We start from the raw sequence: 24,689 nt of genomic DNA on the forward strand, positions 1-24,689 counted from the left end.
CACACACACACACACACACACACACACACACACACACACACACACACCCCTGGGCAGATCTGCGGGTCTGACTGTGGCCCAGGGAGCTGGCCTTTCCACTGAAGCTTAGAAAGAGCCCTGGGCTTGGGGTCTGGTACCATGGGGCCTCACCACAAATTCAATGCAGGGCTTAACAAGTCCCCTCTCCTCCTTGGCACTCAATTCCATCTTCTGTAAAATAAACGAGTTAGACGGAAAAATATCTAAGCATCCTTGCAGCTGTCAGTCTGATTCTCTCTCTCTCTCTCCGGGTCTCTCTATCCCACCTGTGACAAGTGCAAGGGAACCTGGGTGAGTGATAGTCTGTGGCCACCGGCCAGGTGGAGGTGTCAGGTCCACAGAGATGTGACACCAATGACTGTCTTCAACACCACATGCCAGATCACCAAGTGCACCTGCCGCGGTGCCCTTGGAAAATGCTGCAGGGTTGTCGCCACCCCCTTATTCATCTGTCCCTTGAGAGACAGTCATCTCATCTGGCCGCCCACCTGCCTTTGCAGCAACTGGGCATCAGTTAGCTGACGGCACACACGGCAGGTTCCGGTACACGCGACTTATTCCTATCCCAGGGATTTCCCCAGGCACATCTACATTATGAGAGATACTACAAAATCCACATGTAATTCATCTAACATGTCAGTACCTATCATGTGCTAGGACAAAAGGAGTCTTAGCAATCAAGGGAAAAGGCCTCGAACAGTTCAACTACCTGCTACCACATCTACCAACCTTCCTGCGGCATCAGCACCCAGCTCTTCTCCTCCCTTTCCCTAACAACTGGAAAATCCTACCTTCTTGGAGGTAAATTTCATCATCTGAGCTCTAGATCCCAGCCCCATGTCCAGAATTCCACTCTACCGGTTATCCCCTTTCTCTGTCTCCCAAACCCCTCCCAGATGGCAACCTCTCTCCCCCAACTAGCTCCTTCCCATCAGCATTTTAACATTCTGAAATCATTTACCAGAAAACACAAACACACCACACACACACACACACACACACACACACACACACACACACACACACAAACACACAAAGCTCCTCTTCAGCAGCGTGGAGGATGGACTTGGGAGTTAAAAAAAAGAAACACAGGCAAGACTGAGGCCCATTCAGAGACTGCAGCAGTGACCCAAATGGAATATGAGGCCCTGAACTCAAGCTGTGGTGGCAGAAATCGAAGGCATTAGACTCGAGTTACATTTGAAAGTTGTGACATATATGACATTTTCTCTCTCCGATACTAAGTATATTTTAATAGTTTTTTGAGTCATAGCTGAGAAGTAGGGTAACACTTTAAATAAAGTGATAGGCCACGGAGATAGATATTTTTAGGCAGGAGAATCTTTGGTCAGCCATCTAATCAATATTACATAGTTACTTGTCTACTCTGAGAATTTAGAGGGCTGCTGTCATCTCCAGGGCTGAAAACGTTGGTACCCAGAGCATTCCTGTAGGTCCACCTAGAAGTTGCCCACATACACAGAGATGGGGCACGTCAAGTGCGCAGAGACATGACGAGAACAGGGAAGAGCAAAGAATATATTTGCCTGAAACCCACTGCTGGCTCCGCACTCATAGTACATACATGGGAATCCACCAAGGATGAATTATCACCTGCTCTACGGTCATCCACAGAGAGCAGTCCAGGTGTCCAACAGGTCTCCCGGCAGATACTGTCATTCAGCAACCATGAAAACTTCCCATGAGATGGAGCAAATTCATTAGTACAAGCCCAGCATCCCTGCAGAAGTTCAGCTAGAAACCCAGGTCCTCCAGATTCAGTCATAGAAGGAGACACAGAAGGAGAAGAGAACAGCAGGAGCCCTGGAGCAGCAGCAGGAGAACTGGTTCCAGCACTAGTTCTGCCACTCATGAGCTTGGTGACTCTGGCCAAGCCCCTCAAGGTCTCAGCTCTCAACAGCCCATCCTTCCACACTCCTTGAGTTTCAAGTGAGGAGCCATGAGATAGGGAGATTTTTAAAAGGCCTGAAAACTAAAGGGCAACATAAATGTGAGTGTCAGAAAGAATGTTAAAGATCATTTTGAGCATTTGGGGCAGAGCAATGGAAAGCAAGTCTTAGATGCACAGGACTGCCCTGCCTGTTTCAGGTTGTTCCAGACTCCTAACCAACATCCCGTCAAGGCAGTAACCCACTCAGTGCATTGCCCAATCAGCACAGTACTGCACACCCCCAGCCCAGCTGTGCCAAACAAAACTCCTACACACGTTTCCAACTGCCCCCAAGAAGGAGGCATAAACCCCATCACCTGTAAGAAGGGGTGATCATCACACTCTACAGGTTCTTCTTCAGACCAGATCTTCAAATGCTCAGTTTCCTCGGGGTTAGATCTGAGAACTTTTCTCAACAATCTCTCCCACGATGACATCATCCACTCCCAAGGCTTTAAGTCCCACCTATAGGCAAAGACCTCTCACCTCCATCATAGACTCAATTACTAGATAGCTTTATTTGGATGTCAGGGGTGGGGGATCCTGAATGAAACAGTTCCCAAATAAACTCATTTTCAACCCTTCAGTGTCTCTCCTAACTCCCTTCCCCCATCTTCCTGGTCTCATCAGATAGAACTTCTATCTACCCAGTTTCCCAAGCCAGAAACCCAAGAATCATCTTTTCCGGGGACGCAGGGTATCAAAGTGGTCAAGAGCACAGGGTTTGGAATTCGGCGGCCCGGGTTCATATCATCTCTGCCAACTGCCTGCTATGTGCCTTAGGCAAGATGCATGACTTCTGTGGTTCCGCTGACAAACCTATGAAATTTAGTTAGTGCTGCAATAATGATTAAGTAATGCTCATACATCACTTACGATCTTAAGGAACATTCCGTGTTGTTATCATGCCTATCGATAAAGTAGGGAAGTATTTTTGAGATACACTAATAAACTTTTCTCTTTTACATTTCTTTTACATGGCATTCTCCTTCCTCAACTCAAAGGATTAATTTGTCTTGGAGGATTAGGATTGTTATAACAGGAAGGCGAAGACAAAGGAAAAGTGCCCAAGTTCACCTTCTGACTGTCAGAACATGATTTACGAGTATGTTAATTTTCTTGGTAGGATGGTAATTGTCTTGAAGTTCCCTCTGCGGCTGTGGAGAAATGAACTAAAAGTGTGTTAAATTTCCATTCCAAAATCAAGAGCCAGGCCTGGGGGGAAGTGAACATCAGTTTCAATGTAAATCACAGACAAAGAGAACTCAGGATGTGAAGTGAGGGGAACCGGGAGAGGCTTCTGATGCATGAGAAGAGCCTGGAGGAAGGCACACAGTGGCACCAAGGGAGGCAGGCAGTGTCATTTCTAACCTGGGCTCCTTACCCCCCACTTCCGGCCTTAGGGGAACCCTGGACCAGCCTAAGGAAGAAGCCAAGCCTCAAGGGGAAAGCCCAGGTTCAGCTTTGGTATCCTTGATTTAAGACTGACAGCATGCCAGGACTGGTGGAGGAGGAAAGGGGTGAATCATAGGATGATGATGACAGAAAGCAGAATTTGCTTCTTATTCCTCAAAACTTAGAAGTGTCTTCCAGACGACTTCTTCAAGAGCAAACCACTCATTCTCTTCTTACAGACTTCCTAAGTGAGAAACTCTGCAGTGTTTTGTGAAACAGTCACTTTGGCTTAGTACCATGATAGCAAGGACATCTTTGATTAGTTCTAAAAACAATGCATCATCAGCCCAACTCAGAGAGAGAGAGGAAAGAGCACAGGAGAACAGGAAAACCTGGATGCTAAAATGGACACTGCCACCTAGCAATGTGATCTGGACAGGGTCTACAACCACGGTGGGTGGGTCTGCAACATACTTCACAATGGTTGTACCTAACTGTGATCATCGTCCAGGCCACAGTGTGGATGTATTTTGGTTGACTCATCAGTCATCGCAGCAAGAAACTATTAGTAAATTTCTATTAATGCAGCCCCCAAGTATTTATATCCCAGGAGAACAGGAGATGGCCACGGACTCCTTCTCTGGTCACTCTGGATCTACACTCTTGTCTTAATTACGGATGCCACATTTCATGGGGTACACTGAAAAACTGGAATATACTCAAAGGAAGTCAATCAGAATTCTGAACCGTCACATGAGGAACACTAGCCAGACCAGGAAGAGTCTAACGTAGAGGAGAAAAGACTAAAGGTGCATTCCCAGACCAATCTGTTCTGGTGGCTGCTCCAGAGAAGAGGCAGGAACGAGGGTGGGAGTAAGTGACAGTGGGATATCTGCTCACCTCTGAGTTTCAAACAGTGCAATGAGGGAGACTAGAAGTTTCCAGAAAGACTGGGTACCATAACATTGAAGATGCTGAAAAGGAACCCCTATCCCAGAAGATCTGACCTCAAAAGCCTTCCAGCTCCAAGAAGGGAACTCTTAGTTATTCTATGCATTTCATGAACATATACTCTGAAAAATAAAATAAGAATATCTACAAATACAAGGAAGTAAAATGAACAGCATTGTAGAAATGACAACCTCATGCAACTGGGAAGAAAAATCTCTGCTTTGGATTGCTGAGCTAGAATTCCTACACATCAGGCAATTATGATGGATCAATATGTGCAATGATAAATGGAATAAAACTCTAGGAGCCCAACGACCCAGTGGGGAAGCAAAACCACCTGGAGTGAGCATATATCGATCCCCAATATCTTAACTGAAGACTGGTACTCCACATTTAAGCTAAACGCAGCTAGACTCCACACAGTTCACACACCTATATTAACAGGTCCCCAGTAACCTCTCAGTAACCACACTGTTAGGGGTACAGTACTGCTAGCTACTAAGTATAACTAATCAGAAGCCGCTGGATACTAGGATGTCCCCCTGCTCTTCATCCCTCTCTTACTAGGTACAAGGCATTTTCTTCTTCTTCTTTTTCTAAAATTTATTTATTTATTTTATTTTTGGCTGCATTGGGTCTTCATTGCTGCATGTGGGCTTTCTCTAGTTGCCACGAGCAGGGGCTACTCTTCGTTGAGGTGCGCAGGCTTCTCATTGTGGTGGCTTCTCTTGTTGTGGAGCATGGGCTCTAGGCACGTGGGCTTCAGTAGTTGTGGCAGGCGGGCTCAGTAGCTGTGGCTCGCGGGCTCTAGAGGGCAGGCTCAGTAGTTGTGGCGCACAGGCTTATTTGCTCCATGGCATGTGGGATCTTCCCGGACCAGGGCTCAAACCCATGTGCCCTGAATTGGCAGGTGGATTCTTAACCACTGTACCACCGGGGAAGCCCTACACAGCATTTTCTAAAAAAACATCCCACACTTCTAAGTACTCTTGGTACTTGCTCTTCTGAAGAATGTTAATTCCCCTTTTAAACAAAAGGGACACCTTTTTAAAAGCAAGTCATTGACTATGAGGCACTTTCTTCTCTAGTTCTGGGAATACAGAGGACCGAATTAATTTCCATCACCTTTTGGCTGTAGGTGCCCCTCCTCTGGCTTCCAAAATCATTGATCTATGATGGGGACAGGAGCCAGGTGGACTCAAAAAGCATTTGCTTTTAAATCTGCCCACTGTGCTTCTAAAGGACATAAACACAGGGCCTTCTCCTGGACGTGCTGCATGGCCTGCAGGCTTTCTACAACGTTACCTGTGCACAGAAGAGTCCCTTCACTTCCCAACACTCTGCTGTTGACAAAGACCAGGTGGATCGCCTGAGTTACACAGGTGGTTTGGTTTCAGCAAAGTTCTCAACATGCTTCACTCAGACAGCATGTGGAAGTGTTTATATCACCACCTGAGCACCATCTGATTAACTCAACCTCTGGGGGTGAGGCCTGGCCATGGCTAGTTTGGAACCTCCCTCGTGATTCTCCTGTGCAGCCAGGGTTGAAAATCACGGCAGGAAAAGCTAGGCATCTGCTACATTTGGAGGATCCTCTACCTTCTAACAGGCTTTCAAATTCTGTAACTTCTTTCCTTGATCAAAGTTCACTCTCAGAGCCTTAATTCATACTGAGATGCTAAAAGCAACCAAGCAGAGCTTAAAGACTAAGGAAACAATTAAAGCTTGTGACACGGATTCTTCTTGTGAGCACCAGCTCTGAATCCCCCAAATCATAGAGACTCATCTATTCTAAAATTTTCCCAAACGCCTGTCAAAGACTTACTCCTTTCTGAATCAGTTGTAGAGCTTTTTAAAGAGATAATTTGGTTTCACCCCTGAAATTCTGCTTCAGTAAAGCAGGTGTGTGTGTGTCTGGCGGGGGCGGGGGGGGGGGGGAAATTCTCTCCATGGTTCTGAAATGGAGTCATCTGGGGTAACCTCTGCTTACTCCCTCCATGGGCAAGGCCAGTACTAAAATTCAATTCTAACAATTTATCTCCATTATAAAGGACCTCCCCAAGGCTTTCTTCTTTTTCTTTTTTGAGACAAAACACTGTCCACTGTTACATGAGAACCTATGTTCTGATGTAATCAGAAAGCTACTAAAAGAGCAATGCTCTTTAACTCAGTCTAGGAAAGTGACACTGATAGAGGAATAATGGCCATGTTTTCCTTATATATCTCCTATGATGGGGATGGCTTGCACTGAGCCAGCCACCTTCTCTCACCTTCTTTCCACGGTAGCACACCAATAAGAACTACGGGGCCAGGGGACAGATTTCCTCTGGGGACCATGAACTAGTACACAAAGACAACTGCATTTATGGGTGTAGACACTGCCCTGGACACGAAACTAGTCCTCTCTTTTCCCCTATTAGGAAAACTGTGAGCAAGCGCCCCCTGAAATATGTATTCATAAATTACTTTCTGTGCTACTGTACTAATACACTGTGCATGTTATAAGAGATACACCAACAGAATTTTAAACCTTAAAAGATTGTGAAAAATAAAGTTCTAATATTTTCTTCCCACATGCCAGTGAATCTTCCAAAAACCAATGTGCCCCAGCAGACCGTTGCTCTAACCAACTGATGTACCACCGCAGGGACCAGAAGTGACCAAGTCTCACTTCCATCCACTTGGGAAAAGCTGTGTTTTGTTTTTGTTTTTTTTTGTTTTTTTAACATCTTTATTGGGGTATAATTGCTTTACAATGGTGTGTTAGTTTCTGCTTTATAACAAAGTGAATCAGTTATACATATACATATGTTCCCATATTTCTTCCCTCTTGAGTCTCCCTCCCTCCCACCCTCCCTATCCCACCCCTCCAGGCAGTCACAAAGCACCGAGCTGATCTCCCTGTGCTATGCGGCTGCTTCCCACTAGCTATCTACCTTACGTTTGTTAGTGTATATGTGTCCATGCCTCTCTCTCACTTGGTCACAGCTCACCCTCCCCGCCCCCATATCCTCAAGTCCATTCTCCAGTAGGTCTGTGTCTTTACTCCTGTCTTACCCCTAGGTTCTTCATGACATTTATTTTTCTTAAATTCCATATATATGTGTTAGCATACAGTATTTGTCTTTCTCCTTGTGACTTACTTCACTCTGTATGACAGACTCTAGGTCTATCCACCTCATTACAAATAGCTCAATTTCGTTTCTTTTTATGGCTGAGTAATATTGCATTGTATATATGTGCCACAACTTCTTTATCCATTCATCCGATGATGTTTCCACCTCCGGTCTATTGTAAATAGAGCTGCAATGAACATTTTGGTACATGACTCTTTTTGAATTATGGTTTTCTCAGGGTGTATGCCCAGTACCGGGATTGCTGGGTTATATGGTAGTTCTATTTGTAGTTTTTTAAGGAACCTCCATACTGTTCTCCATAGTGGCTGTACCAATTCACATTCCCACCAGCAGTGCAGGAGTGTTCCCTTTTCTCCACACCCTCTCCAGCATTTACTGTTTCTAGATTTTTTGATGATGGCCATTCTGACTGGTGTGAGATGATACCTCATTGTAGTTTTGATTTGCATTTCTCTAATGATTAATGATGTTGAGCATTCTTTCATGTGTTTGTTGGCAGTCTGTATATCTTCTTTGGAGAAATGTCTATTTAGGTCTTCTGCCCATTTTTGGATTGGGTTGTTTGTTTTGTTGTTATTGAGCTGCCAGACACTATAAAACTCTTAGAGGAAAACATAGGCAGAACACTCTATGACATAAATCACAGCAAGATCCTTTTTGACCCACCTCCTAGAGAAATGGAAATAGAAACAAAAATAAACAAATGGGACCTAATAAACTTCAAAGCTTTTGCACAGCAAAGGAAACCATAAACAAGACCAAAAGACAACCCTCAGAATGGGAGAAAATATTTGCAAATGAAGCAACTGACAAAGGATTAATTTCCAAAATTTACAAGCAGCTCATGCAGCTCAATAACAAAAAAACAAACAACCCAATCCAAAAATGGGAAAAACTGTTTTTCCGGCCTCCACCACATGCTCAGTTAGTGATATCAGGCAGGCTGTCTCTCAAGCAACTGCCTGTAAAAGCAATCGAATAATCACTTGGTTCCTGCAGTGTATTGTATTACTTTCCTTTTGCTTAAGCTTACAGATTCCATCACCGAAGGGCAGTGGTGTCCACATTCTAACACTGTTCTAGGAGCTGCTGAGCGAGTAACAAACAGTGCAACTTCACTTTAAGTTCAAAACTCAAAGCTGTTGGTTTTCTGTATATGACAAAAAATAGGTTTAGACCTAGTGCCACTGATGCTGTATTTCCTCTAGACAGATTAGCAACAACCTATAAACTTCTTTAATTCTAATTTCCAACACAAGCCTATAAATCCAAAAGAACATTGCTAATCACGTGGAATGGCCAGCCTTCTACTATTCCCTTGGGCCTGAAGGACCATCTGTTCTCTGAGGGCGACCTATAAAGGGAATCCAGCTCAGCCCTGATGTCTCCTTCCAGCACTTCTTTCCTTTGGACACTATGAAATGATAATGACATTACTTATCAAATCATCAGTATTATTTATCACCAGATTATCACCACCACCACTGTATCAGACACTTACTGAACACTTACTCTGTGCCAGAAATCATTCTAAGCACTTTTCATTTATCAACTAATTTAATTCTAACAATCTGGTGATTTAGACACTATTTATCCCCATGTTAAAGACGCAGGCACTGATGCAAAATAAGGTTACGTGGCTTGCCAAGGTCACACGGCTCCTCTGTTCTGAGAGCCAAGGCAGTCCTGTCCCTGGACGCCGAGCCGCCGCGCTTTACGGCACCTTCCTCTCCTACTAAACTTGGGCACATGAGCACATGAGGTCCACGGCCACTCTGTCTTTTGGGAAATAAATGTAAAGACACGCAGTTAAAAAAAGAGTAGCTAACGTGGTGTGAAGGCATTAGCATGATGTAAACAGAACTGTCATTTCATCCTGCTAGGCTTCATATTTTACCAGCTTTTTTTCACTGAAAATTATTTCAGACACCGTGTAAAACGAAATCTTATTCACATGTCAGCACCACTATGAATTCTGAAAGTAGCCCGTGTGAGGTGACGAGTGTGACTCTGACAGCAGAACCAGGCTGGGTAACGACAACGTGGGGGGAAGCTCGAGAGCGTGTCCACTGGGTCCTGCCCGGCGTGGGACGGCTGCTCAGGGGCCGGTTATCTCTTACAATAACCCGAGGATGGAAGTACACACAACGATCCTCTTGCTTCAGCTGAGGAAATGGAGGAACTTAGGTGAAAGAACATGACCAGGTGAAACACGGGAAGGAAGCAGTGAGGCTGGGCTGCTAACTGGGGTCTGGCGTGCCCACCTCCTCAGACATGAGCCCCTGAAAATCATGCCTGACCAACCTGGTGCGCACAGGTTTTAACACGATTTAAAATACAGGTAAGGACCTAAGTTTTTATTTCTATTAGATTAAATTATCAGTTCTTAGTCAAAGAACTGCTCCCAGCATGTTATAGCAATCCAGCCGGGTTAATATCTCCTCATCTATAGATAAGGACGGAAGCAAAAGATCTGTTAAATTTGCACATGCATCAAGCCAGGGAGACTTAAAATATCACATGCAATAATCAAGATTCAAAGAGATACCCTGGAATATTGGAACACAGGGACAAAAGGTGAAATTTAATACAGGTAACTCTGAATCCTGCTCAGCATATAAAAAATCAATTGTGCAAGTTGCAGAATGAGGGAAACATATCTTAGAAGGAGAAACTTTTCGAAGTTAAGGGAATATTCATTACCTGGATCATGGTGATGGTTTCATGGGTGTACGCATATGTCAAAATCTGTCAAACTGTACGTGCAATTTAATGTAACTGCACTTTCAACAGGTGCAGCTTATTGCTAGCCGATTAAACCTCCTTACAGTGGTAATAAAATAATTCTTGTGCATATGTGGGCAGGGGGAGGGGAAATAGGAATTTGACAGCTTGCAAACTTAGTAAAAATCAGCAATATGAAATGCCTGCCAAGTCAGTGCAATTGTCAGCTCTGTAACAGAAACTCTCTGTAAGGAGGAACTCTTCGCCTCTCCTGGCAGACCGCATTCAGAGACCACAGATATCAGAGAGAAAGACCGGATGGTGTCCAGGGGCGACCCACAGTGGGAGAGGGACTGAAAGCTATGCTCAGAAGGAATGGCTGTGGGAGCCAGGATGCTCAGCCAGAGTCGGGAGGGGGCTGCCACGTGTAAGGAAATGCTCACTGTCCTGTGTAGCTGCTCTGGACAGAGCTCAGAGCCACAGGTGAAGGCGACTGGAGACGAGTGGGGTGCTGCGTGATGGAGAAATTCCCGACAGTGAAAGCTGTTAAAAATGGAACACGCTTGAGAGACAGAGCTACGTGGACTAGGAATGGTCAAGCAGCACCCAAAGGACCAGTGGCGGGGATGCGGTCTCCAGTGTCCCTACAGCTTAGCCAGTTCCTACCAAATGACTGCAGGCCCTTTCCTAACATGACGTCATTCCCCAGGTAAGATAAAAAGTGGTTACTAACAAAATGAAGTATCTTTCAGCTCTATGATTTTTGATATGGGACTTGACTATTAGTAACATTCATAACCTCTGCAGTGTCACAGAAGTGATCCAGTCCTATTCTTTTCTAAACTCACAATTTTAAAAGGAGATGACAATATACACTTACCATCAATTTCTTTTAACACAGGGATGTCATATTAGCCACATTCACTACATACTTAACTTTCCCCTACACTCAAATCTAAATAATATAACTAGAATTTTAAACAGGGTAGGTAGAAATATAAAGAAACTATACAGTCTAAGAGATTATAAAGGATCAAATGATGCTATCGACCTCGGTGCCGGGGCACCCCGTGGGGAGGGAGAGGGGTGTACAGGCATGGCTGAGCAGGGGGACATGGAGAGGAGATGAGGGAAGCAGGGAGGAGTAAGTGCAGGAGAAGAGCCTGGGGAAGACAGCACCCTGGGAAGAATCTGAACAAAGGGAACTAACTACCCAGGGCATGTTCGAGAAATGAGATAATGGCATAGAGGAGACAAAGTCATTCCTGTGTTCAGACATCTTGAACATCTCCTATACCTTGTCCTAAAGCAACCTAGCCCTGACCTGAAATCATAAGGAATGGGAAGGAAAGCAAAACTGCAGCCAAAAGTCAGGGCTGAATGAAGTCACAGCTTCAGACTTTACTGTAAAAATCCAGGAAGTCGCTGCTCCCTAACCACTGACCTCCCCAGCGATGCCATCACTTGTGTTCAACGACAGCCAAGGAAGCTGTCCGTCAGCTTTAACATCAGCGCCCCCAATTTTTATAGCACTCAACGGGTTTTAAAGGTTCCTCATGACCTTTCGCAGGTCCAAATCCCTCTCTGAGGTGATGCCACTATTCTCCTTAAAGGGTGGACTCACTGAGAACCACAGGCCCCGAAGGGTTTGTGCATGGACACACAGTAGGTGGGAGAGACATCGCCAGGGACAGACCCCTGGACACTCCCGTACAGCAAACATCTTACAGAGAAACAAAACCTGGCTCTGCTCTCAACACTGAAAACATGAGGCTCAATCAGAAAGTACTTCACATCCCAAACTTCCCCAAACTATACAACCCAGAATAATAAACTACCTTACATCAAAAAGGAAGAAAGAAACTGACATCATTCTAGTTAAAACTTGATCTCAAAGCAAAGTGTGAATTTCGGTCACCTATGTACAGTTCTTTTTTTTTTTTTTTTGCGGTACACGGGCCTCTCACTGCTGTGGCCTCTCCCGTTGCGGGGCACAGGCTCCAGACACGCAGGCTCAGCGGCCATGGGTCACGGGCCCAGCCGCTCCGTGGCATGTGGGATCCTCCCGGACCGGGGCACAAACCCGTGTCCCCTGCATCGGCAAGCGGACTCTTAACCACTGCGCCACCAGGGAAGTCCCTGCAGTTCTTTTAAAAAATTATTTTCCCAAAGATCCAAATTCCACAGAGTCTGCAGCCCAAAAGAGATGCTGAAATCTCCTGAGTCCGTTCTTGTCTATCCCAGAGTATGCCACCCCAATGACCAGGAAGATAAAGTTGTCAATTCTATTTTTTCTTTTTTGACCTCTGAAGATGGAAAATGTAGACCTTTCTCATTACCTCTCTCCCTCTGCAGCACATCTCCACAGTCAGGATTTCTCTTGGAGCACTCCCACAGGTGGGGGCAGGTTTCAATCGGCTGTCACAGGTGGGCCGAGCTGCACTTCCCCTCCCCGGGACCCCGAACAGGAGCAGTCCCATCTTTCACTATTAGTCACAGCTCAGCAGCACCGCACAGCCAGATGGAAATGTGTGTGCTCTATTACCCTGGCTACCCGAGCAAATGAATTTGCTCTGCAGTGTCCCCACTCTCTTTCAGGAAAGAACACAAAAGGTAAAAAAAAAAAAAAAAAAAAAAGGACCAGGCCGGGGGAGCACAAGAAGGTGGCCCACTCCTACCAGCAGAGCTACAAAATACACCGAAACTCTAATCTCACTCTGGAATTTAGACACTTTTGAAACATTAAGGCAAAAGGTCTATCCTTCGGTCCTCATGGCCCTGAGGACCAGAGTTTGCTCTGTTTTGGGAAGGCTACCTGGGGCCAGTCGACAGGCACCAGTGATGGAGGGAGTACAGCTTCTCAGCAGGTACAAAGGGCTTTGGGGCAGAGACCGGGTCTGAATTCCAGCTTCAGCATCTACTATCAATCATTACACAGAGGTCATTGAAACAGGCAAGGTATTTCCACAAGAATCTAAACGACTCATGAGAAGGTGTTCTCATCCTTGGAAATGGTATAGGAATATGGAGAGAAGGAAGCGATTTTGAAATAGGGCCCATCAGAGAAAAATTGGTCTTTGAACATCCCTTGTGTCATATTATCTCTTTATCTAACAGGCTCTAAAATGTATCCATTGCTCTAGGCCATCATTTCCCAAAGAGTCCTTGAAGACAGTTTTGTGTCTAAATATGATTTGCAAACCCAGCATAATGCATCCCCATCGTGGAGACTGGAGACTCCAGAATGCATGTCAACATATCTACCCTAAGAAGCCCCCTGCCTTGAAGGCAGATGGTTCACTTGATTAATCCAGGGTTTCCAAGAGTCGTCTGACCATCTCTGTACCCTTTGATAACAGAACACGCTTTTCTCCCAAAGTTCACCCCGGCCTTCAGAGGCCTCCACCGTCTGGCCACCCTGCCTCTAACTGTACCGTCCACACACCCCCGACGCAGACGCACTTACCACATAGGTTAAGCTTTCCTGGGTGCTGGTTCCCTAACCACACCTTTTGTGAATAATAGCTTTTTTGAGATATAGTTCACCGAACACACGATTCACCCATTTAAAGTACACAATTCAGTGGGTTTCAGGGGATCTGCAGAGCTGTGCACCCACCCACCCAATCAGCTGCAGAAAATTTTCATCACCCGCCCCCCACCGTCGCCACCACTTAAAAAAACAAGACATCCTCATCAGCAGTCACTCCCCAGTCCCCTCAACCCTCCAGCCCTAGGCAAGTACTAATCTACCTCTCTCTACATATTTGTCTACTCTGGACATTTCATGTAAGTGGAATCGCTCAGTACGGCTTCTTTTATGTCTGGCTTCTTTCACTTAGCATATTTTCAAGGTTCATCCCTGTATCAGTATTTTGTTCCTTTTCATGTACCAAACAATATTCCACTGTATGGCTATAACCACACTTTATCCATTGGTCAGCTGATGGATATTTAGTTTTTTCCCCACCTTTTGGCTACTGTGAATAATTCTGCTATGAATGTTTGTGGATGAGGTTCTGGGTGAACACGTTTTCATTTCTCTTGGGTACATACATAAGAGTAGAATTGCTGACTCCCGTGGTAACTCTGTCTAACCTTCTGAGAACTGCTGGACTATTTTACAAAGCAGCTGCACCATTTTACATTCCCACCAGCAGTGTATGAGGATTCTAATTTCTCCACATCTTTGCCAATTCTTGTTGTTATGTCTTTCTGATGACAAACATCCTAGGGGGTGTGAAGCACTATGTCACTGTGGTTTTGTGACCGTACTTGTTGATGCCCCACTGTTAGGGTATTGATCACTCTACTCCACCCACCTAGAGTTCTGCTTCTCACTCTACACATCCTACCAATTCATCAAGATCCAGCTTAAATGCTACAGTTTTCTTGGCCCAGGTGTGACAATCATCTCCAAACTCAATTCAAACAACGCTGAGCATGGCTTCAATTTACACTTCCTGCAGTTACAGGCTTTTTGGCCTACTGTGTCCTCTCTCTCCAACCAGACTAGACCGCTGGCGCCTTAAGAAGTGGGGAGTGGTCTCACATTTCTTAGTGTTCATTCGGGAAGCAGCCTATCAAATAATTGATACTTCACAAACGTTGGCTGATATGACGTAACACAGGAGCTGAGGCTGGAATCAGGGGAGGTAAAAATGAGGGAATGGGCATTTCGGATCCTGAACAAGGGAGGAGCAGAAATAAAGCCGCGGTCAGTCTCCTTTCTCACGGGAACTATAGTCTCTTATGTGGAAGACAGAATTCACGAATTTGATGTTTTATAGTAGCTTAGCCTTTTTATTCACTGTGAATCTCCATTTACTCTCAAGCCTAGTCTTGAAGTCAACAGGGATATAGGGACAATGAACCAGTCATCTTGTTATTGTGTCTCCTCAACCTTTCCATCCAGCACAAGATTCTGGGTGGAAACCTCAGGATGGGGATGAAGGTCTGGATTTATCCCTTCGAGCTTTGACAGACTCCTCCCACACACTCAAAGCATCAAGAATTGGAGTGTCCCAGTGTGAACGACATGAAGAAAGAAAATCCAGTCCCCAGTGAATCAAGAGAAAGAACTGCTGAGTCCAAGGCCAATTAACTCAGAGTCACCAAAGACTGGGAGTCATTAACTTCAGTTTCTTGTACCCTTTATTTTGCCCAGCGGTTATGGAGGCTCAGATTCAAAGCAAACTGTGTTAGACTGTGGCTACTTGATCCACAGAACAACTATTTCAAAAACTGCTGATGAGTCAGGAAGAGCACAGTACAGTTGGCAAGTATTGTTAAATGAACATGTTCTAGTATTCAAAGTTGACAGAGAAGGCCCATAATGGAAATGCAGCAAAAAACCGTCCCTGCATCTGACCAGTGGGTCTCCCTCTTTCCCTGCAAAGATTCTGCTGGGGCTTCTAATATGCCTCTCAGATCAATAGCAGGAACCATGAGCTGCTGACAACAGAACTTATACAAAAATAGCTCCTCTCTCCTGTGGCCACGTGTGCTGGCCTTATGCTTCTAATGCACGTTCATGAGCAAAAACTGCACAAGAATTTCAGCAAAATTATTTGGCTACCCTAGGACTCAGTGGGTAAAACGAATAAACCTTAGCACTTTAAAGAAAATCCTTGAGGAAGCAACTCCTTGTCCAACTTTAACATCCAAACCCCTTAATCATCAAATGCATTACCATAGGCAAGATCATATCACCACACCCTGGATGCCCACACCTGCCCTTTCCCTCTAACAGGTGTGAACAAGGACCCAAACAAGTGAAATAACCCAAGAGCACAGCTTCCGGCACGGAAAGGAAGGGAGGTATTTAATCAAAAGGATCTATGGTATGGATAAAAGTGGAGGCTAGATGTTTCTCAAAGCTGTAGGGGAGCCTCAAGAAGTCTGATAAAGAACAGCAACTTCTGATACATCTAAGTGCAACTGGCTAGAAGAGGAGAATGGAATGAAAAACAAACATCAATGACATCCATGAAAGGACAAGTCTCAGGGAGCTGGCGGAACTTTTAGCATGGAAGGAAGTCGTCAGAACCAGGCCATACTCACCTTCCATTTTAGAGCCATAAAGAAACCATCCATAAAGGAGGAAGGATAATCTTCTTCACATGAAGCAAATGATGACTTGGTTTAAGTGATCCTCCCAAGATGTAGAAGCCTGTCCAGACCCCAGGTCCCCCTCCACTGTGCATACACCTGAGCGAGGCCGTGTGCTGCATCACGCTACCCCTCATCCTTCTCCACACGTGATCTGACCTTGAACTTACACTTCAGTCCAGAGGTGTGTGCCTCAACAGCTTACCAAGCTAAGCGACTCCAGGTCAAGCCCTGATAGCAGATGAACATAGTGTGCGGTCGCTTTATGGCATCAGAGAGATCAAAGGTCATGACCATTTTAGCTCCACAATCTATAACATTTGGGAGAAATAAAATGGTTTTAGATCATTCTACTTATTATATTGCTGTTTTCCAATCACTGCTTATATTGAATACGGTCACTGTGTATCCATAAGGAAACAGACCTTTTACATACTGATCTCCACAGCCAGCAATAAAACATTATAAATTAGTAAGGAAACTTATATAACAGTCTTTCCTCATGGAAATTTTCATTGGGCTGAAAATTACACCCTGATATCCACCGAAGCACAGACCACCTTGAGTGGGATTCTTTCTCACTCTTCTCACTAAATTAGCCTAAGCAGCCCTCCTCCCCACAAAGGACTCCTACCTTTCCTGCTAGCTCTGTAAGATATTCTCTAGAGGTGGCAAAAAAGATTTAGCTGAAAGGATCCAGCATTTTTCTGTTAATTGGAAAAATGCATTTCCACCAAAACTTTGGTAAAACTCTCTTTCCCTATACTATATGTTGACAGCTCAAGACCAACACTGTGGTGGTTAATTTTATGTGTCAACTTGGTTAGGCCACAGTTCCCAGACATTTGGTCAAACATTAGTCTGTTTGACTATGTTTACTGCTATGAAGGTGCTCTTTTCTAGATGAAATGAACATTTACATCAGTAGACTCAGGTGGGCCTCACCCAAGCAGTTGAAGATCATAAGAGAAAAACATTTGACATCCCCACCGAAGAGAATTCTGCTAGTAGAAAGCCTTCAGACTCAAAATGCAGTATTTTTCCCCTGGATCTCCAGCCTGCCAGCCTACCCTGCAGATTTTGGACATGCCAAGCCTCCACGATTGCATGAGCCAATTCCTGAAGATACAAATGCCCCTCTTCACATACACACACACGCACATGCGCGCACACACACACTCCATATTGGTTCCGTTGCCCTGTAGAACCCTGACCAATACACTCACCTAGCCCACCTTCTGACGAAACAGACCTGGACCTATCTTTCAGAGTTCGAAAGTCAGACCTGCTTAAATGCCTAAACAGAACTCCACTTCCAGGCTAAAAACCCGAAACCACGATGCATAACTGCTAATTTGAAATTTCTGTATCTGCCCCAAATGCCTGGCATCTCAAGAAGTTGTCAGAGTCCTGGTTCCTTCAAAAGGGAGCCTTCAGTGAGATCTGCAAAATGAATGGTGATGGTATAAAATGGATTCATTACACCTGGAGGGGAGGAGAGAAGGCCAAAAGAAAGTCAAGGAGAGATGACACACTAGGCATTAACTGCATTGCTCAAAACTGAAATAAGTCTAAGGAGCCACTGTTCTCCAAGCCAAGGCTCAGGTTCACAAGAAGACGAAGACATGAGGAAACGTGGTAAGAAAAGAACCTGAGCTGGTTTGGCTCCCAAGACTCTTCCTCAATCCCAGAATCACCACTCCACCACTGAGAAAAGGCAGCCGAAGAAGGCAGAAACTCCCTTTTCTTCCCTCTGACTCTACCCAGGAGGACTTCTGGGCTGAGGTTATTCTTACCTGGCCATCTGCTTGTAGGCTTCCTCGGCCACAGCGAAGATGTGAGGGTCCATATCCCCCATGTTTTGGCCACTGTAGGCATAGATGACATCTTGGCCATAGATTGGCAGCTGTTCGTAAGGATTAATGGCAACAAGCACAATCCCTGCAAACAGAAAATGCAGTCAGTTCTGAGAGCACGACGGCCTCGTGACAAGAGCTTTACAGGCCCCTGTTCATGTACATCAGAACTAAAGAAGGAAAGAGAACAGAATGAGTCTTAACCAATCACTCAACTAAATCTAGATGTATGTGTTTATCAGGCACTCTGCTAGGCCCTGATGGAGAAAAGAATGACAGGCCGGGCCTCCAAATGCCCTAGAGCATGGAATAAGCATAATATGCACGGGGACGTGCACACACACACACAAACACGCACGCACAAATGCTCAACAAACTGAATTCATAAAATACACATGTACAGAGTGTTGCAGGATCAGAAAGAAGAGGGTACTTAACCCGGCCAACAGGTGTTAGGCTTAAAAAAAAAATCTCAGAATTAAAATCTAAAAGAGGGACTATTAATTTCTCATTTGTATGTGGGCTGTCTTAACTAAAATACAAACAACTTGTGAACAGGAAATACGATTTACACATCATAATGTCAAATCTCGGCTCAGCCGGTTACTTTTTATTTATTTATTTTTTAACATCTTTATTGGAGTATAAATGCTTTACAATGTTGTGTTGGTTTCTGCTGTATAACAAAGTGAATCAGCTATACGTGTACATATATCCCCATATCCCCTCCCTCTTGCGTCTCCCTCCCACCCTCCCTATCTCACCCCTCTAGGTGGTCACAAAGCACCAAGCTGATCTCCCTGTGCCGTGCGTCAGCTGATTATTAATTGTGTGACTTTGCCAAATTACTTAACCTCTGAGTGCCTTAGTTTCCTAGACTGCAAAATGGGGATAATAATTGCATTTCCCTGGTTATCCTGAGGGTAAAATGATTAATAGAAAGAACATTCACACCATTCAGACTTGCACAGTAAGCACTGAGTGTTGGCTATTTTTTATTGTCTCACATCACACTATATCATGCATTATCTTTCACTCCACTGTTTTTCCCATCTTGTGTCCCCAAAAGGACATATTGCAATGGTGGACTCAATAACTACATGTTGAATGAAGAGTTAGCAAATCCTCTCACCCTGAAGATCTTTTACGGAAGGGCAAGGTAAATTGATATTTGAGAATGTGAAGAGCGAGAAAAAAAACAAATTCAGTATTCAAGATAAGACAAATTCATGCCTTTTTCTTTCACATAAACATATTCTGGATCTCAAGGGAACCACTGATGGGTACAAAAAATGTGAGCTTTTCCAGTCATCTGGGGAAGAGAAGGCAAGAATGCAAAGGGTCCCTGCCAAGATGGGAGAGCACCTACATTGTGCTCCCTTCTGGTGTGTGAAAAGAAGCACAGTCAAGAGAATGAGAAGACAAGCCACAGACATATCTGATAAAGGACTGTTACCCAAAATACACAAAGAACTCTTAAAACCCAACAGTAAGGGAATGAACCATCTAATTAAAAAACAGGCAAAAGACCTAAACAAACACCTCACCAAAGAAGATACAGAGATGGCAAATAAGCATGGGAAAAGATGCTCCACATCGTAAGTCATTAGGGAAATGCAGACTGAAACACCAATGAGATACCACTATACACCTATTAGCATGGCCCAAATCCAGAACACCGGCAAGGTCAAATGCTGGCGAGGATGTGGAGCAAAGGGAACTCTTATTTCATCACTGGTGGTAATGCAAAAGGGCACAGCCACTTCGGAAGCTCCTTATGAAACTAAACATAATCTTACCACATGATCCAATAATCACACTCCTTGGTATTTAGCTAAAGGAGTCGAAAACATATCCACACAGAAACCTGCACGTGGATGTTTACAACAGCTATATTCATAATTGCCAAAACTCAGAAGCAACGATGTTCTACAGTAGGTGAATGGACAAACTGTGGTACATTGAATAATGGAATATCAGTGTTATAAAGAAATGATTTATCAAGACATGAAAAGACATGGAGAAAACTTAAATACATATCACTAGGTGAAAGAAGCCAATTCGAAAAGGCTACACACTGTAACTACACCATATGATATTCTCTAAAGGCAAAATTATAGAGACAGTATAAAAACTCAGTTGTTGCCAGGGGTTTAGTGGGGAGAGAGGGACGAACAGGCAGAGCACAGATGACTTTTAGGGCAGTGAAACTACTGTTATGATACCATAACGGTGGCTACATGTCATTATACATTTGTCTAAACCCGCAGAACACACAACACCAAGAGCGGCCTAATGTGAACTATGGACTTTGGGTGATAGCGATGTGTCATTGTGGGTTCATCGATTTTAACAAATGTTTCACTCTTGAGCAGAATGGTGATAGTGGGGAAGGCTCTGCATGTGTTGGGAAAGGGGTTATATGGGAAGTCTGTGTACCTTCCACTCAGTTTTGCTCTCAGCCTAAAATTGCTGTAAAACGTAAAGTCTATTAAAAAGGGAAAAAATACGAGAGAGAAGGAGAGAGAGAGAAAGAAACGTGAAACTTAATAAACCACATTGCCCAAGTAAAGAAGAAAGGGCAAGGAGAGGAAAAAGACAAAGACAAAGTCCTCTCCAGATGAAAGTTTTCCTGAAAATACAACCTGGAATGAAAAATAAGGCCCAGAACTGAGAAAAACTCCAATTAATAAGAGAATTCTCCAAGTCATTCGCCGTAAAAACAGCCTCTCATGTTCTACTGGTTATTGAGAGTTGTCTAAAACCCTAATTCATCCCATTCAAATTTTGATATTTTACTCTGAGGTCACACATTTTCCTAAAATGTCTCAGCCCCCTCCACAGCAGGTAAGAGTGCTTCTTGATGACTTAGAATTCTGCGCTACATCAGTCACTCTGAAGGCTGAAGCTGGAAGAGCCAAGGTACGCTTGGATAGATGCATGCAGACACCCGGACCTCTCTTAGAAGGGATGCCTGTAAAAAGCGAAGCTGGTGGTCATTTATCCCTTTCTCCAAAAAGGGAGATTTTCAAAAATCTTTTTGAAAAAAAAAAAAAAAACCCCACTTACTGAGGGCTTCTTTCAAATAAAACTCTCACTAACAACTGGGGGAAAGGAGCTTTGGGAAACTCCCTCAAGCACTGAAATCAACATGGTATTTCCAGCTCCCGAAATCTGGCATAGAAGCTCACCCTAACTTAGCAGCCAGCTGGCCAATTCCAAACCAAAGTGGGATATCACAATGAAAAGAACCCTGACCCCCTGAGGGCTCACCTAGGATCACAGATAAGACCAAGGCACTGAAGGACAAATGGGACAACCCCCCACAAAGAAGCCCTCAGCTGCCTCTGCAACCAGATCCTAAAATGCTTTGCCCCTCAAACTAGGGTTCTTGTTTTCACCATAGCACTTAACAATAGTCTAAAAAAGAGAAGCCAAAATGTGGGATGGGGGAAATTGAGAAATTTCAAGAAAAATGTGAGAGAAATTTTAGGACATTTCTTTAAAGCATCTGTCATGGCACATAAATCATACCAATGTTTTCTTGGGTCAGTCTCCCAAGACAATAGAAATAAAAACAAAAATAAACAAATGGGACCTAATCAAACTCACAAGCTTTTGCACAGCAAAGGAAACCATAAAAAAGAAAAGACAAGACAACCTACAGAATGGGAGAAAATACTTGCAAACAATGCAATCAACAAGGGCTTAATTTCCAAAATATACATAGAGCTCATACAACTCAACAACAGAAAAACAGACAACCCAATCAAAAAATGGGCAGAAGACCTAAATAGGCATTTCACCAAAGAAGACATACAGATGACCAATAGGCACATGAAAAGCTGCTCAACATCGCTAATTATGAGAGAAATGCAAATCAAAACTACAGTGAGGCACCGCCTCATACCAGTCAGAATGGCCACCATTAAAAAGTCTACTAATAACAAATGCTGGAGATGTATGGAGAAAAGGGAACCCTCCTACACTGTTGGTGGGAATGTAAGTTGGTGCAGCCACTGTGGAGAACAGTATGCAGGTTCCTCAGAAAACTAAAAATAGAATTACCACATGATCCAGCAACCCCACTCCTGGGCATATATACAGACAAAACTGTAAGTCAAAAAGATACATGCACCCCTATGTTCATAGAAGCACTATTTACAATAGCCAAGACATGGAAACAACCTAAATGTCCATCAACAGATGAATGGATAAAGATGATGTGGGGTGTGTCTGTGTGTATGTGTGTTTATGTATTTGTGTGTGTGTGTGTATATATATGAATACTACTCAGCCATAAAAAAGAACGAAATAATGTCATTTGCAGCAACATAGATGCAAACAGAGATTATCATACTAAGTGAAGTCAGAAAGACAAATACCATATGATATCACTTATATGTGGAATCTAAAATATGGCACAAATGAACCTACCTATGAAACAGAAAAAGACTCACATATGTAGAGGACAGACTTGTGGTTGCCAAGGGGGAGTGGGGTGGGGGAGGGATGGAATGGGAATTTGGGGTTAGTAGATGCAAACGACTACATATAGAATGGATAAATAACAAGGTCCTACTGCATAGCACAGGGAACTATATTCAATATCCTGGGATAAACCAGGATATAGAAATTAACACAACATTGTAAATCAATTATATTTCAATTAAAAAGTAAATTTAAAAAAGCATTTGTCATGGTTTCTGATCATGAATTCAACAAATATTCATCATGCACATGTTTGCACGTGGGCAAGTGAGAGGGTCAGACAGAAAGGCAACCCTTTCTCAAGCAGAAAACAAAAACATGCACCCCAATGTTCACTGCAGTTTATGATAGCCAAGACATGGAAGCAACCTAAATGTCCATCGATAGAAGAATGGGTAAAGAAGATGTGGTACATATATACAATGGAATATTACTCAGCCATAAAAAGAATGAAATAATGCCATGTGCAGCAACATGGATGGACACAGAGACTGTCATACTGAATGAAGTAAGTCAGACAGAGAAAGACAAATATCATGATATTGCTTATACACAGAATCTTAAAAAAAAAAGGGTACAAATGAAGTTATTTACAAAACAGAAACAGACTCACAGACTTGGAGAATCAACTCACAGTTACCAGAAGGAAGTGTGGTGGGGAGAGATAGGGGGTCTGGGACTGACACGTACACAATGCTATATTTAAAATGGATAACAAACAAGGACCTACTTATAGCACAGGGAACTCTGCTCAATACTATGTAACAACCTAAAGGGGAAAAGAATTTGAAAAAGAAGAGATACACATATATGTATAACTAAATCACTTCGCTGTACACCTGAAACTAACACATTATTAATCACCTATACTCCAATATAAAATAAAAAGTCAATAAAAAACAAAAACAAGCCAGCTGTACATTTGCATCAGTGCGCTCCACAGTGAGAGCAAATGCCTGAGCTAGCACATTGGGGTGGATTTACTGCTTTCCTACTGATTCCAGGAATGTGCCTGACCATCAAGCCACAAGGTGTGGCCCAATTCTTCCCTGCTTGAGCTGTGATTAACACCAGTCCTCCCACAGAGAGGTATGGCAGCCTAATTAAGCCACATTCACTGACTGCAAACATTTCAAGGGTCTCAGGTGAGAGGCACTTATAATGAGAGTGAAAGTAGGATTCTTAACCACTGGAGTTTAACAGGTAAAGTCTAAAGACTGTAAGCACTTTCAAACACACACAGCCAATAGATACCCCACTTACCACAGTAAGTGTAGATATGGTTGGACTCCAGGAAACGGACCTTTAAGTTATGCAAAACTGCAGGCTCATGTAGATAGCTAAGGGCAGTTAGGTCATTTTCTCCCACCAGGATATCTGGATTCCGCAGGAAGGGAAGCTGGTTGCTTTGGACATCAATGGGGTATTCCCGAATCTAAGGAAAGGCAAGTGACAAACACAAAAAGGCACAGTTATGAAGCATTTAGCCGGTATTCAACGTCCTGTCTTGTTGGCTAGGATGGCTACCCTAACATGATCGTAAGTGAAGATAAATAACACGTTTTAAACAAAGCGAGTTGAACAAAATACCTGTGTTGCCATAAGTGACAAGCTCAGGTAGAAAATTTGCTGATAACATAATCCCAGTGTATCAAGGTAAAAGACTGAATGACATGAGAAATTCAGGAAGCACAGGTAGATTTAATAAAGTGTTCTTCTGCTTCTCAATGCAAAAATACTGAGTCTTTAATTCTAGCTGCTGTACTGTTCTTTCTCCCATCCAGGAAAGCTTCTTTGGTTTGCCCAATGTGATGCTGCTGTTTCTTTACTCTCTCTCCCATCATCCAACGCACTCACTTTTTTTTTTGGTTTACCTTACAACTAGCAAACTGCTCTCCATAATTCCATTCAAGTTGTCCACATATTTTTCCCCAACCTAACTGCGAGCAGTAATTTTACTTTAACCTAGAGTATAATAGGAGCTTGGGTGTGTGTGTGTGTGTGTGTGTGTGTGTGTGTGTGTGTGTGTGTGTG

General features: G+C 43.7%; 1 protein-coding gene across 4 annotated transcripts in view; it reads right to left on the reverse strand.

The window, feature by feature from the left end:
* The window catches only part of MYO5B (myosin VB), a 385,273-nt gene that overhangs the window by 186,968 nt on the left and 173,616 nt on the right, over positions 1-24,689 (reverse strand). For 3 of the 4 annotated variants that reach the window (XM_027118483.1, XM_027118480.1, XM_027118481.1), the window contains exons 3-4: positions 23,919-24,090; positions 18,105-18,249 (exon numbers count right to left, since the gene is read on the reverse strand). In XM_027118483.1, the coding sequence (XP_026974284.1) occupies positions 18,105-18,249; positions 23,919-24,090 (317 nt within the window). Of the gene's footprint in view, positions 1-16,513; positions 16,620-17,534; positions 17,698-18,104; positions 18,250-23,918; positions 24,091-24,689 lie in introns of those variants that run through there. The other variant, XM_027118482.1, reaches the window with a different exon arrangement.

This window comes from Aethalodelphis obliquidens, unplaced genomic scaffold (assembly GCF_003676395.1).
Source record: "Aethalodelphis obliquidens isolate GAN/ISIS:26980383/991018 unplaced genomic scaffold, ASM367639v1 scaffold19, whole genome shotgun sequence".
NCBI lineage: Eukaryota > Metazoa > Chordata > Mammalia > Artiodactyla > Delphinidae > Aethalodelphis > Aethalodelphis obliquidens.